The 13,814-nt window shown below is 45.2% G+C and overlaps 1 protein-coding gene across 1 annotated transcript in view; it reads right to left on the bottom strand.

Moving 5' to 3' along the window:
• LOC141102431 (EF-hand calcium-binding domain-containing protein 1-like) overlaps positions 1-13,814 on the bottom strand; it is a 35,555-nt gene that overhangs the window by 13,111 nt on the left and 8,630 nt on the right. Inside the window, exon 2 of the mRNA XM_073591382.1 lies at positions 3,471-3,621. Within this exon, the coding sequence (XP_073447483.1) occupies positions 3,471-3,615 (145 nt within the window). The 5' untranslated portion in view covers positions 3,616-3,621. The remainder of the gene's footprint in view (positions 1-3,470; positions 3,622-13,814) is intronic.

Here is a 13,814-nt window from a genome sequence, read left to right as displayed (position 1 = left end):
GCCCATAGGCAAGCCCTGGGGAATGTTGGTGGTCAGGGCTTGGGGGGGGGGGGGTGCGGGGGCCCAGGCCTAAAGCTGTGTAAGGGGCCCAAAAAATTTCTGATGGCTGCCTTGCTCACAACTGCTCACTTCCAGCCTGTAACAGTTCTACTTACAAGCCAGTAAAATCAACCCTATCCCTAGCTAGCCGAAAGGAGACTAGACTAACCCTGTAAAAAGGTTTATGCTTACCCATCTGCAAGTGCTAAACTCAAAAAGTGAATATATGCTATTTTTAGTGAACATCTGGAAATGTTAATTGTGCCTAAGTAGTGTCATAAAATGTACCTTTTGTTTAGAATTTCCCCTAATATAAGAGCAGTGCACTTCCTGGTTAGGGATGAGCCGAACACCCCCCGGTTCGGTTCGCACCAGAACCCGCGAACGGACCGAAAGTTCGCACGAACGTTAGAACCCCATTGACGTCTATGGGACTCGAACGTTCGAAATCAAAAGTGCTCATTTTAAAGGCTAATTTGCATGGTATTGTCCTAAAAAGGGTTTGGGGACCCGGGTCCTACCCCAGGGGACATGTATCAATGCAAAAAAAACTTTTAAAAACGGCCGTTTTTTCGGGAGCAGTGATTTTAATGATGCTTAAAGTAAAAAAAAAAAAGTGAAATATTCCTTTAAATATCGTACCTGGGGGGTGTCTATAGTATGCCTGTAAAGTGACGCGTGTTTCCCATGTTTAGAACAGTCCCTGCACCAAATGTCATTTTTAAAGGAAAAAATCTCATTTAAAACTGCTTGCGGGTTTAATGTCATGTCGGGTCATGGCAATATGGATGAAAATCAGTGAGACAAACGGCATGGGTACCCCCCAGTCCATTACCAGGCCCTTTGGGTCTTGTATGGATATTAAGGGGAACCCCGCACCCAAATTAAAATAAGGAAAGGTGTGGGGCCACCAGGCCCTATATACTCTGAACAGCAGTATACAGGCGGTGCAAACAAGACAGGGACTGTAGGTTTGTTGTTAAGTAGAATCTGTTTGTAATTTTGAACATTTTTAACGTGTTTAGCTCCAGCCAAAAAATCTTTTCTAAGCTTTTTGGAAAACATAGGGAAGGGTTATCACCCCTGTGACATTTGTTTTGCTGTCTTTCCTCCTCTTCAGAAGATTTCACCTCACTTTTTTGTCCCTCTCCTTCTTGGCCTTCCAGACATACTAATGGCCTGTAGCTGCACTAAGCTGGGATAGAACACCTGTAATTTTCTTCAAGTAGCTTTATATACTGTAACCAGACAAGCCTGCCTGTCAGTAGGAAGATAACAGGAACGGATCTAGCTGTACACTGTGAGCAGGACGCACTGTACTAAATGTAAATAGTCTAGCTGCCTGACCGTGGTACTAATAGGATCAAATAGAACACCTGTAATTTTCTTCAGGTAGCTTTATATACTGTAACCAGACAAGCCTGCCGGTCAGTAGGAATTTAACAGGAACGGATCTAGCTGAACACTGTGAGCAGGACGCACTGCACTAAATGTAAATAGCAGGAACGGATCTAGCTGAACACTGTGAGCAGGACGCACTGCACTAAATGTAAATAGTCTAGAAGATAACAGGAACGGATCTAGCTGAACACTGTGAGCAGGACGCACTGCATTAAATGTAAATAGTCTAGATAGAAGATAACAGGAACGGATCTAGCTAAACTGAATACAGTGTATATATATATATGCAACACCTGGGATGCATATATATACACAATACACTGTAAGTGCAGCTAACTGACTGACTGTTCTGCCTAATCTATCTAACTCAAATCAAATGACACTGTCTCTCTCTCTCTCTATCTCTCAGCACACCGGAACACACACTACACAGGGCCGCCGTGCAGGCGGCCTTATATAGTGTGGGGTGTGTACTAAATGCCCTGAGCCGTAATTGGCCAAAGCCACCCTGGCTTTGGCCAATTACAGCTCTCTCTACTGACAGCGCTGTGATTGGCCAAGCATGCGGGTCATAGTGCATGCTTGGCCAATCATCAGCCAGCAATGCACTGCGATGCCGCAGTGAATTATGGGCCGTGACGCGCCACACGAATTTAGCGCGAACGGCCCATAACGTTCGCAATTCGGCGAACGATCGAACAGCCGATGTTCGAGTCGAACATGGGTTCGACTCGAACACGAAGCTCATCCCTATTCCTGGTATGTGAGCGTGCCTGGGCACTTCTGTACCTGTAGCATCTTATTTCTGCAATGTAAGGTCTCAGGCACTACTGCTTCTTACTGCTAGTCTTAAAGGGGTTGTACACCCTCAAGGTTTTTCACCTTAATGCATTCTAGTGCAGCACCCCCACAGATCCCCCTTTTACTTACCTGAACCCGATCGTTTCATCAACAGGGACAAGCACAGCAGCTCCAACTGCTGTCTCGGGTTCTCATTGGATAGATTGATAGCAGCGGTAGCCATTGGCTCCTGCTGCTGTCAATCAAATCCAGTGATTTGGGAGATGGGGGCGGGGCCGAGTCTTGCTGTTTGTGTCAAAGGACTCTGCAGCAGTACTCGGGAGGGCGCCCGCATGAGTGCCCCCATGCAAAGTGGCTCCCTGTTGGGGTACTCCAGAAGAGGAGGATCAGGACCACCGTTGCACAGAGGAGGTAAGTATAACATGTTTTTTATTTTTAAAAAAAAATCTGTTACAACTCCTTTAACAGATGTGTGAGATTTAGTGATTTCACTGATTTGCCTCTCACTGTCTCTTTACCAGCAAAGGAAGTAGAGTCCTGTCTCCACCATTATGGTTGCCTTCACACAGAGAAAAATTTTGCAGAACAAGGCACAGTTGGGGAGATTTACTAAAACAGGTGCACATAGAATATAGTGCAGCTGTGCATAGAAACCAGGTTTTATTGTCAAAGCTTAATTGAACAAGCTGAAGTTAGAAGCTGATTGGTTATTATGTACAGGTGCACCAGATTCTGTGTGCACCAGAATTAGTAAATCTCCCTCAGCAAATCATAAATAGAGAGATATCAGCTGCACAGTGACCACAGGCAATATTGCTGACTACTGATTTGTGCTTTCTTTGGGGCATAGCTGAATGAGTTCAGTTGTGTTCTATCTTTGCTGAGTAAATCTTTGCTGTCTTCTTGAGTTCCGGATGCTGCAGCAATAGGGTACTACTGGGTGTGTCAAATAGTGTGTTCCCCACTGGGAGGTGTGGTTTTTCCCACCTGCTCTTAAGTCACTACTGTGTCAGTGCTTCTGCATGAACTTTAAGGATGTATTGCTCCGCAGTACATACAATTACAGAGGTGAATGAAGGAGTGGATTTTCAAAAGCTCATTTATTGCTTGTTTACTGTTTAGGGTATGCAAAAACTTAAATGCATATAGTCATACCATGGGTTCATCTTACAATGGTGTAAACCTAAACCTATACGAATGGTAATATTAAGATATGGCACTTTACTTACCAACTATTACAAAATGGGGATCTTCTGCATTAAACTGAGCCGATCCAAAATCATTGCCATGGTCTGAATGCGACGTCATAGGAAAAAGACATGCTGTGTGAAACAACAATATACCAATGCATGCCCACAGTATTTTTCTCTCCATACTTTTCTGTAAAAGAATGAAATGAAAGTGAATTCTAGCTTATCAGAAATAAAAAATAGCAATTATAATTTCATAATTTTTATGTTAATAATAATCTGTGAGATTCTGAAAACTTCCAATGCATCCTTGTTTGTGAAGGTGTATGTTCCAAGTCTTTAAACGAATCACTGATATTAACCCATTGCTGACTACACTATAGCTGAATTAGGGCTACAGCGTGGCTGACTAGTTCTGGGATGCCGTCATATGACAGCGTCCCATGATCGCACCCAATGCACACCCGCTAAAGAGCCAATCAATGTCTCTTTACCACGTGATCAGCTGTGTCCAATCAGAGACATGAACAGAAACTGGTTATTGGCAGTCCTTTCAACATGCTGACAGCATGAGGAGAGAAGAAGAGAGCTGATAACCGGCTTCTACAACAAAAGGGACATCAGCACTGATAATCAGGGCACTGATTATCAGTGTCATAATTAAGGATGAGCCAAACACCCCCCTCCCGGTTCGGTTTGCACCAGAACTTGCGAACAGGCAAAAAATTTGGACGAACACCATTAAAGTCTATGGGACACGAACATGAAAAATCAAAAGTGCTGATTTTAAAGGCTTATATGCAAGTTATTTTCATAAAAAGTGTTTGGGGACCCGGGTCCTGCCCCAGGGGACATGGATCAATGCAAAAAAATGTTTTTAAAATGGCCGTTTTTTCCGCAGCAGTGATTTTAATAATGCTTAAAGTGAGACAATATAAATGAAATATTCCTTTAAATATCGTGCCTGGGGGGTGTCTATAGTTTGCCTGTAAAGTGGCGAATTTTTCCCGTGTTTAGAACAGTACCACAGCAAAATGACATTTCGAAAGGAAAAATTGTAATTTAACATCGCGGCTGTAATGAATTGTCGGGTCTCGGCAATATAGATAAAACTCATTGAAAAAAATGGCATGGGTCCCCCCCCGTCCCCCCCAGTCCATTACCAGGCCCTTTGGGTCTGGTAGGAATATTAAGGGGAACCCCGAACCAAATTAAAAAAAAAAAATTTGTGTGGGCGTCCCTCAAAAATCCTCAGTATAAGAGTGGTCTGTATGGAACAAAAGTTAGCAGGGGAAGTGAGCCAATACCTGTGTTAGGGGTCCGTAGGTCCCACCATCCGTCCTAGCAGTGTCTGCAACGCCCCCCCAGCTATGGGGGGATGTGCCATGCTTTCCACAGGGCGGCGATCTACTGGATAGTTCCCGCGCATGCGTGGTAACCACATCGCTGTGCGCATGCGTGGGCGGTCGGCGCCATACTTCCTGTGTGCAGTGGTGAATCTACGGAACCCTAACACAGGTATTGGTTCACTTCCCCTTCTAACTTTTGTTCTCTTATACTGAGGCACTGTCTATATAGGATCTGCAAATGCCTATATCTATAGGTAATGATATTCAAAAGACCAATAGAATGTCTTTTTATTCCTGCAGTACAGGGAGTGAAAACAATATTCAGCATAACCCCTATTTCCCTCTACAATGAAGGATCACGGAAAGGCCCGGCCCTTGCTGAGAGATTCTTTTGTCTTAGCTTCCCAGGTAATATGCGATCCTAGTATATGAAAAACATAGGACTGTATTATTGGAAAAACCACTGCGTCATGGACTGCAAAAACTTTTGCACAATCCTACACAATGCTATACTCATATAAAATGGCTGATGGGAAGATATTTTAGATAGATTTCACCTCTGTCTTTGCCTTTGTCTATTATACTTATAGCTCCTGTCACCTATCAATACTTTTCACTTTGGGGGAGATTGCCTCGACATTATCTGTAGGTTGAGAGACTGCAATGAAGGCTAGATCAGACCTCCTAATGCGCCATCCATCGACAGTGATAACTCCATTTTTCTATATATTTTTCTTGAACATCTCTGCATCTGGGTGCTGCGGCATTCACTGTAGAGTGGTAGGTTATTCCTGAGTTTGGGATGTACCCTATTCATTATGCTATGCCAATGTTTCTCTTGAATTACCGTATAGTTACATAGTTACATAGTTACATAGTAGGTGAGGTTGAAAAAAGACACAAGTCCATCAAGTCCAACCTATGTGTGTGATTATGTGTCAGTATTACATTACATATCCCTGTATATTGCGGTCATTCAGGTGATTATCTAATAGTTTCTTGAAGCTATCAATGCTCCCCGCTGAGACCACCGCCTGTGGAAGGGAATTCCACATCCTTGCCGCTCTTACAGTAAAGAACCCTCTACGTAGTTTAAGGTTAAACCTCTTTTCTTCTAATTGTAATGAGTGGCCACGAGTCTTATTAAACTCTCTTCTGCGAAAAAGTTTTATCCCTATTGTGGGGTCACCAGTACAGTATTTGTAAATTGAAATCATATCCCCTCTCAAGCGTCTCTTCTCCAGAGAGAATAAGTTCAGTGCTCGCAACCTTTCCTCATAACTAAGATCCTCCAGACCCTTTATTAGCTTTGTTGCCCTTCTTTGTACTCGCTCCATTTCCAGTACGTCCCTCCTGAGGACTGGTGCCCAGAACTGGACAGCATACTCCAGGTGCGGCCGGACCAGAGCCTTGTAGAGTGGGAGAATTATCGTTTTATCTCTGCAGTTGATCCCCCTTTTAATGCATGCCAATATTCTGTTTGCTTTATTAGCAGCAGCTTGGCATTGCATGCCATTGCTGAGCCTATCATCCACTAGGACCCCCAAGTCCTTTTCCATCCTAGATTCCCCCAGAGGTTCTCCCCCCAGTGTATAGATTGCATTCATATTTTTGACACCCAAATGCATTATTTTACATTTTTCTACATTGAACCTCATTTGCCATGTAGTCGCCCACCCCAGTAATTTGTTCAGGTCTTTTTGCAAGATTTCCACATCCTGCGGAGAAGTTATTGCCCTGCTTAGCTTAGTATCGTCTGCAAATACAGAGATGGAACTGTTTATCCCATCCTCCAGGTCGTTTATGAACAAATTAAATAGGATTGGTCCCAGCACAGAACCCTGGGGGACCCCACTACCCACCCCTGACCATTCTGAGTACTCCCCATTTATCACCACCCTCTGAACACGCCCTTGTAGCCAGTTTTCAATCCATTTACTCACCCCCAATGGTCCATGCCAACGCACCTTATTTTGTACAGTAAACGTTTATGGGGAACTGTGTCAAATGCTTTTGCAAAATCCAGATACACCACGTCTACGGGCCTTCCTTTATCTAGATGGCAACTCACCTCCTCATAGAAGGTTAATAGATTGGTTTGGCAAGAACGATTCTTCATGAATCCATGCTGATTACTGCTAATGATATCATTCTTATTACTAAAATCTTGTATATAGTCCCTTATCATCCCCTCCAAGAGTTTACATACTATTGATGTTAGGCTAACTGGTCTGTAATTCCCAGGGATGTTTTTTGGGCCCTTTTTAAATATTGGTGCTACGTTGGCTTTTCTCCAATCAGCTGGTACCATTCCAGTCAATAGACTGTCTGTAAAAATTAGGAACAATGGTCTGGCAATTACCTGACTGAGTTCCCTAAGTACCCTCGGATGCAAGCCATCTGGTCCCGGTGATTTATTAATGTTAAGTTTCTCAAGTCTAATTTTAATTCCGTCCTCTGTTAACCATGTAGGTGCTTCCTGTGTTGTGTCATGAGGATAAACACTGCAGTTTTGGTTACTGAAGCCCCCCGATTCACTCGTAAAGACTGAGGAGAAGAATAAATTCAATACCTCTGCCATCTCCCCATCCTTTGTAACCAGATGTCCTTCCTCATTCTTCATGGGGCCAATATGGTCTGTCCTCCCTTTTTTACTGTTTACATACTTAAAGAATTTCTTGGGATTTTTTTTGCTCTCCTCCGCTATGTGTCTTTCATGTTCTATCTTAGCCATCCTAATTGCACCCTTACATTTCTTATTGCATTCTTTATAAATTCTGAATGCTGTGGATGATCCCTCAACCTTGTATTTTTTGAAGGCCTTCTCCTTTGCTTTTATATGCATTTTTACATTGGAGTTAAGCCATCCAGGATGTTTGTTCGCTCTTTTAAATTTATTATCCAATGGGATACATTGGCTAATGTCCTTATTTAATATGCTCTTAAAGCAAACCCATCTCTCCTCTGTATTCTTTGTTCCTAATATTTTATCCCAATTTATGCCTTTTAGCCAGGTTTGTAGTTTAGGGAAGTTGGCTCTTTTGAAATTCAGTGTCTTTGTGTTCCCTTCATGTCTCATATTTGTGTGATTTATACTGAAACTAATTGACCTGTGATCGCTGTTACCTAAATTGCCCCGTATTTCCACATCTGTTATCAGGTCTGTATTGTTGGTAATCAGTAGATCTAGTAATGTTTTATTTCTAGTTGGTGCGTCTACCATCTGACCCATAAAAGTGTCCTGCAAGACATTAAGGAACTGGCGAGCCTTAAATGAATGCGCGGTTCCCTCCGCCCAGTCTATGTCTGGATAATTAAAATCCCCCATTATGATAACACTTCCCATCCTTGCTGCTAATCCAATTTGTGATAGGAGATCCGTCTCCACTTCCTCCCTCAGGTTAGGGGGCCTACAGCATACTCCCAGTATTATTTTCCCCTTAGCTTCATCCCTTTGAAGCTCTACCCATAAAGATTCCACCTCCTCCCTAGCCCCCTCAGTGATGTCATCTCTCACATTCACTTGTACATTATTCTTGATATATAGGCATACCCCTCCCCCTTTTTTACCCTCTCTATCCTTGCGGTATAGGGTATACCCTTGAATGTTTGCCAGCCAATCATGAGAGCTGTTGAACCAGGTCTCTGAAATTCCCACAAAATCCAAATCCTCCTTGTACAACAGTATCTCTAGTTCACCCATCTTGTCCGCCAGGCTCCTGACATTGGTGAACATGCCACATAGTTTAGACCGGTCGCATATTGTCCTCGTATTGGGTGTTTCAAGATTGCAACTTGGACTTGCTACTATACTCACCTTGCGTTTTTGTGCTTTGGTTAACCTACCACTAATGCCCCCAATATTACCCTCTGGAGTATCTTCCGCGCTGGCTATCACTGTCTCTGGACCCTCCCCCCCATCTCCTAGTTTAAAAACCCCTCTAACTTTTTGGCCATCTTCATTCCCAGCAGATCTGCACCCTCCTCATTTAGGTGCAGTCCGTCCCTTCTATAGTACCGGTCACCGACTGAGAAGTCGGCCCAGTCCTCCAGGAACCCAAACCCCTCCTTACTACACCAGCTCTTCAGCCACTTGTTTACTTCCCTAATCTCCCTCTGCCTCTCTGGTGTGGCTCGATGTACCGGTAGTATTCCTGAGAACACTACCTTGGAGGTCCTTTTCCTCAATTTAGCTCCTAAGTCCCTAAAATCGTTCTTTAGGACACTCCATCTGCCTCTGACTTTGTCATTGGTGCCAACGTGCACCATGACAGCCGGGTCTTCCCCAGCCCCTCCCAGTAATCTGTCCACAAGATCCGTGATGTGCCGAACCCGAGCGCCCGGTAGACAACATACTGTTCGGCGCTTCAGGTCTTGGTTACAGATTGCCCTCTCTGTCCTTCTAAGAATTGAGTCCCCTACCACCAGAATCTGTCTTTCCTTTCCCTTTGCTGCCCCCCCACTCTCACCGGAGGAGTTCTTCCCCTGGCAGCTAGGAGAGTCCCTCAACTCCAGCAGTGCTGGTCCCTGACTGGTTACACCAATGTCACTCAATGGAGCGTACTTATTGGGATGCTCCAGTCCTGGATCGGCCTCCCTGGCACTTCCCCCTCTACCCCTCCTGACTGTCACCCATCTACTCTTTGCTAGTGCCTGCACCTCTTTGTCTCCACCCGCCTCTGTGCTGGCCCCTGCCGGCACCTGCCGTGTACGTTCCTGGCTCACCTTTAGTATGGAGGGACTTCTCAGTGCTGACAGTTGCTTCCCCAGATTCAGAACCTGGGCTTCCAGGGAAACAATGTGCTTACATTTTGCACAGCAGTATTCGCCCTCGATCGGATGATCAAGGAACGCATACATGCGGCAAGATGTACAAAGAGTCGCCTCTCCACACCCGCCGGGCATCGTACCTATTAAATTTAGTGAGGATTTGGGGATTTTACCCTGTCCAAATTACCTAACAACTAGCTTCCTGGCACTAACACTCAAGACAATACACAGGTACACGACAAGACAATACACAGGTACACAATACACAAGTACTAACGATCCACACACACTACTCAGACAACACTCAGATACTCACACTACACAGGTACTATGACCCCTGTTATAACCTCCTGTTTTAAACTCTTGTTTATAACTCCCACTTACACCAAGCTCCACAGCTTCAAACTGAGCACGCTCAACTGAGTCCTACAACAAGTTAAATAGGCACCTGGGAGCAATTAACCACACCCCTTAATTGATAGACTGATGAAACAGAAAAAAAAAAAAAAAAAAAAAAAAAAAAAGCTATTTAAAAAGTGACCGCAAAAGGCAAGTTAAAAACTAAAAGGAAAAAGTCCCCAAAATGCAACCCAGCAAACACCAACAGACAGCAGCAATACACACACCAACAGACAGCAGCAATACACACACCAACAGACAGCAGCAATACACACACCAACAGACAGCAGCAATACACACACCAGCAGACAGCAAACACCAACAGACAGCAAGACTTGTATACTCTAACACTTGTTTATAACTCCCACTTAATCCAGCTCCACTTACACCAAGCTCCACAGCTTCAAACTGAGCACGCTCAACTGAGTCCTACAACAAGTTAAATAGGCACCTGGGAGCAATTAACCACACCCCTTAATTGATAGACTGATGAAACAAAAAAAAAAAAACAAAAAAAAAAAAAAAAAAGCTATTTAAAAAGTGACAGCAAAAGGCAAGTTAAAAACTAAAAGGAAAAGTCCCCAAAATGCAACCCAGCAAACACCAACAGACAGCAGCAATACACACACCAACAGACAGCAGCAATACACACACCAGCAGACAGCAAACACCAACAGACAGCAAGACTTGTATACTCTAACACTTGTTTATAACTCCCACTTAATCCAGCTCCACTTACACCAAGCTCCACAGCTTCAAACTGAGCACGCTCAACTGAGTCCTACAACAAGTTAAATAGGCACCTGGGAGCAATTAACCACACCCCTTAATTGATAGACTGATGAAACAGAAAAAAAAAAAAAAAAAAAAAAAAAAAGCTATTTAAAAAGTGACAGCAAAAGGCAAGTTAAAAACTAAAAGGAAAAAGTCCCCACAATGCAACCCAGCAAACACCAACAGACAGCAGCAATACACACACCAACAGACAGCAGCAATACACACACCAACAGACAGCAGCAATACACACACCAACAGACAGCAGCAATACACACACCAACAGACAGCAGCAATACACACACCAACAGACAGCAGCAATACACACACCAGCAGACAGCAAACACCAACAGACAGCAAGACTTGTATACTCTAACACTTGTTTATAACTCCCACTTAATCCAGCTCCACTTACACCAAGCTCCACAGCTTCAAACTGAGCACTGTATATACTGTTATGTTTTATTTCTTGTTATCTATTAGAATACAAATTCTTCCATATAAATACTCCTGATGAAAGGGCTTTGAGCCTGAAACACGTCGGGTACCGAGAGCGCTGAAGAATCCTTCTCGGGCATTGGAGAGTAACTTCTTGATACATACACCTCCACTCTATTTTGCAAGAAAATATGTCTATTGTTTATTTGTGTTGTGTTTTTAATAATCACCATATTTGTCATTGATGAATTTTTATCCATTTTTCAATAAATATAAATTTTTACTTATGAGTCTATTGGTTGCCAATTAATCAATTGGTTGCAGTCTGAGTGCTGACGCTGCAGAGAGCAGACCTCTGTGCAGCAGCTCCAGCCATCCGGCCACCTAGGACTCATCCTGGACTCCCCCAGCAGAACTGTACCGGGACCCCCCACCTATCCATCGCGCCATCCACACCATCCGGACGCCGCGTTCCAGCCTGCCGGCTGCACATCCCGCAGGAGACTCCGCGGCTCCGGCCTAGCTCCGGCCAGGGCCGAACCGCAGCCTCACCTCCCACAGCCGATCGGCAGCCAGACCCCTCTGACCGGTTCCATCCTCTATCACCATCCATCGTCAGCCGGACCAGGAACATAGCACCGGAACATAGCACCCGGATAGCCCGTGGCTCGGGCCTAGCCGGTGGCCATCTTGGTCCTCCCTAGCATCCGGACAGCCTGCGGCTCAGGCCTATCCAGCGGCCATCTTGGTCCTCCCTCCTGAGGACACAGCACTCCACCAGCCCTCGGAGAGCATCCCATCACCTCCAGGCAGGACCCATCATCCCACGGACCCCCCTCACTGTTCACAGTCCCGGAACCACCCACTACAGCCCCCACCAGGGCACCCACCACAGCCGCCATCCAATCGCCCCGTCTCTAGCCGCTAGACTCGGGGGCAGACCGCGGCTGCGGCCTAGCTCCGGCCAGCTGGCCACCTCTTATCCCTCCCATACCTTGTTTCAGCGGGCCCCCATGCCCCCTACGCCTGGAACACCCCCTCCTTGCTACTGGATCTCACTGCAGGGGCACAGGTTGACTCCAAAGGCCAGGATATCCACGGCTCTGGCCCTGCCCGGCGTCCATCTTTAGACCCTCTCAGACACAGCCGCAGCACCAGTACCAGAACCAGTAAGCAGTGCCCTGATCCCCCTTCACCCCTTCCACAGCCCCCACCCCCATCTCTCCTCCCCCGTCCTTTTATTCTGGATCGTCCTGGATCAGATAAGCCCACCAGGGTACCCAGCAGTTGATCCAGGGTCCTCGAGTCCGACGGCCCCTCGGGGGGGTCAGGAAGGAATTTTTTCCTCCGCTGCAGCAATTGGCAAGCTCAGCTAGAGGTTTTTCGCCTTCCTCTGGATCAACAGGAGGGCGGTAGGTCAGCAGACGCCCCCTTCATCACATCCTCCAAAATTTTCCACACCATCATCCGGACCGTCAACAACACCACCCCCGTAGCAGTGGCAGCCATCTGATCCCTCCATCCCCAGCAAGCTCGTCATCGCTACATCAATACCATCATCAGATCACCCTTCCTTCAGCAACTTTGTCGTTCTTACAATGTGCAACTTCAAATACTCAGCGGATGCCCTCCACAGGCTGAGAAACACTGCCTCAACTTTACCGACCACCATTCAAAAAAGACTAAAAAGAAGAGCAATTACTAAGGACCAACCTACAATCAACCATCAAATACAGGGAGACACCAATCCAACCACAACAACTAGCATGCTCCCTGATCAACACCAGATCTGCAGTCAAGCACAGACTGGAAATCCACGACTTCATTAAAAACAACATAGATTGCCTCTACATCACAGAAAGCTGGCTTACACCCGACTGCAACACCATCCTAACTGAATTGGTGCCTGAGAACTACAGTATCCTAACTGAGCATACAATAGGAAAAAAAGGAGGAGGCCTAGCAGTGATCTTCAAATCGCACCTTGTGTTCACCATACCAACTTTACAGAACTCAGTGCCTTTCATGGAGACACTCTCCCTTCATCTTCAAACAACGCCCCAAGACACCATCCACATACTACTATGCTACAGACCGCCAGGACCAAAGACCAATCTCCTTACACCACTCACTGAATTCATTTCAATGCACACCTTGAAAACCAAAAACTTTCTGGCACTTGGGGACTTTAACCTCTGGCCAAACTCTACCCAGGACCCTATCGCTACCGCCTGCATTAACCAACTGGAAGAATTAGGTATTCAGCAGCTGATAAATGCTCCCACGCACAGTTCAGGACACACTCTGGACCTCATCTTCAAACAAAATATGGACGTCAACATATCCGAAAACATACCACTACCATGGATGAACCACCATGCTATCAAATTTAAAATCACAGCTAACACCGTCCTCCAAAAACGGAAACATGTAACAACAACACACTGGAACAGATCTCAGAAGAAACTACACTCTGAACTCTTCAAAACCACATTATCAAACAAAATACCATTGATAAATTTAAACCTCTTAACGGAACAAACACTCAACTCCCTAAACAAGGCATTACTACAAACAGCAGACTCAGTGGCGCCAAAACGTAGAACACTCATCCGCAAAAAAAAACTCGAGATGGTTTAATGGCACTCTCACT

The sequence above is a fragment of the Aquarana catesbeiana genome, linkage group LG07 (genome assembly GCF_042186555.1).
Source record: "Aquarana catesbeiana isolate 2022-GZ linkage group LG07, ASM4218655v1, whole genome shotgun sequence".
NCBI lineage: Eukaryota > Metazoa > Chordata > Amphibia > Anura > Ranidae > Aquarana > Aquarana catesbeiana.
Note: the sequence above shows the minus strand (reverse complement) of the source record. Positions and strands in the feature narration are given on the sequence as shown.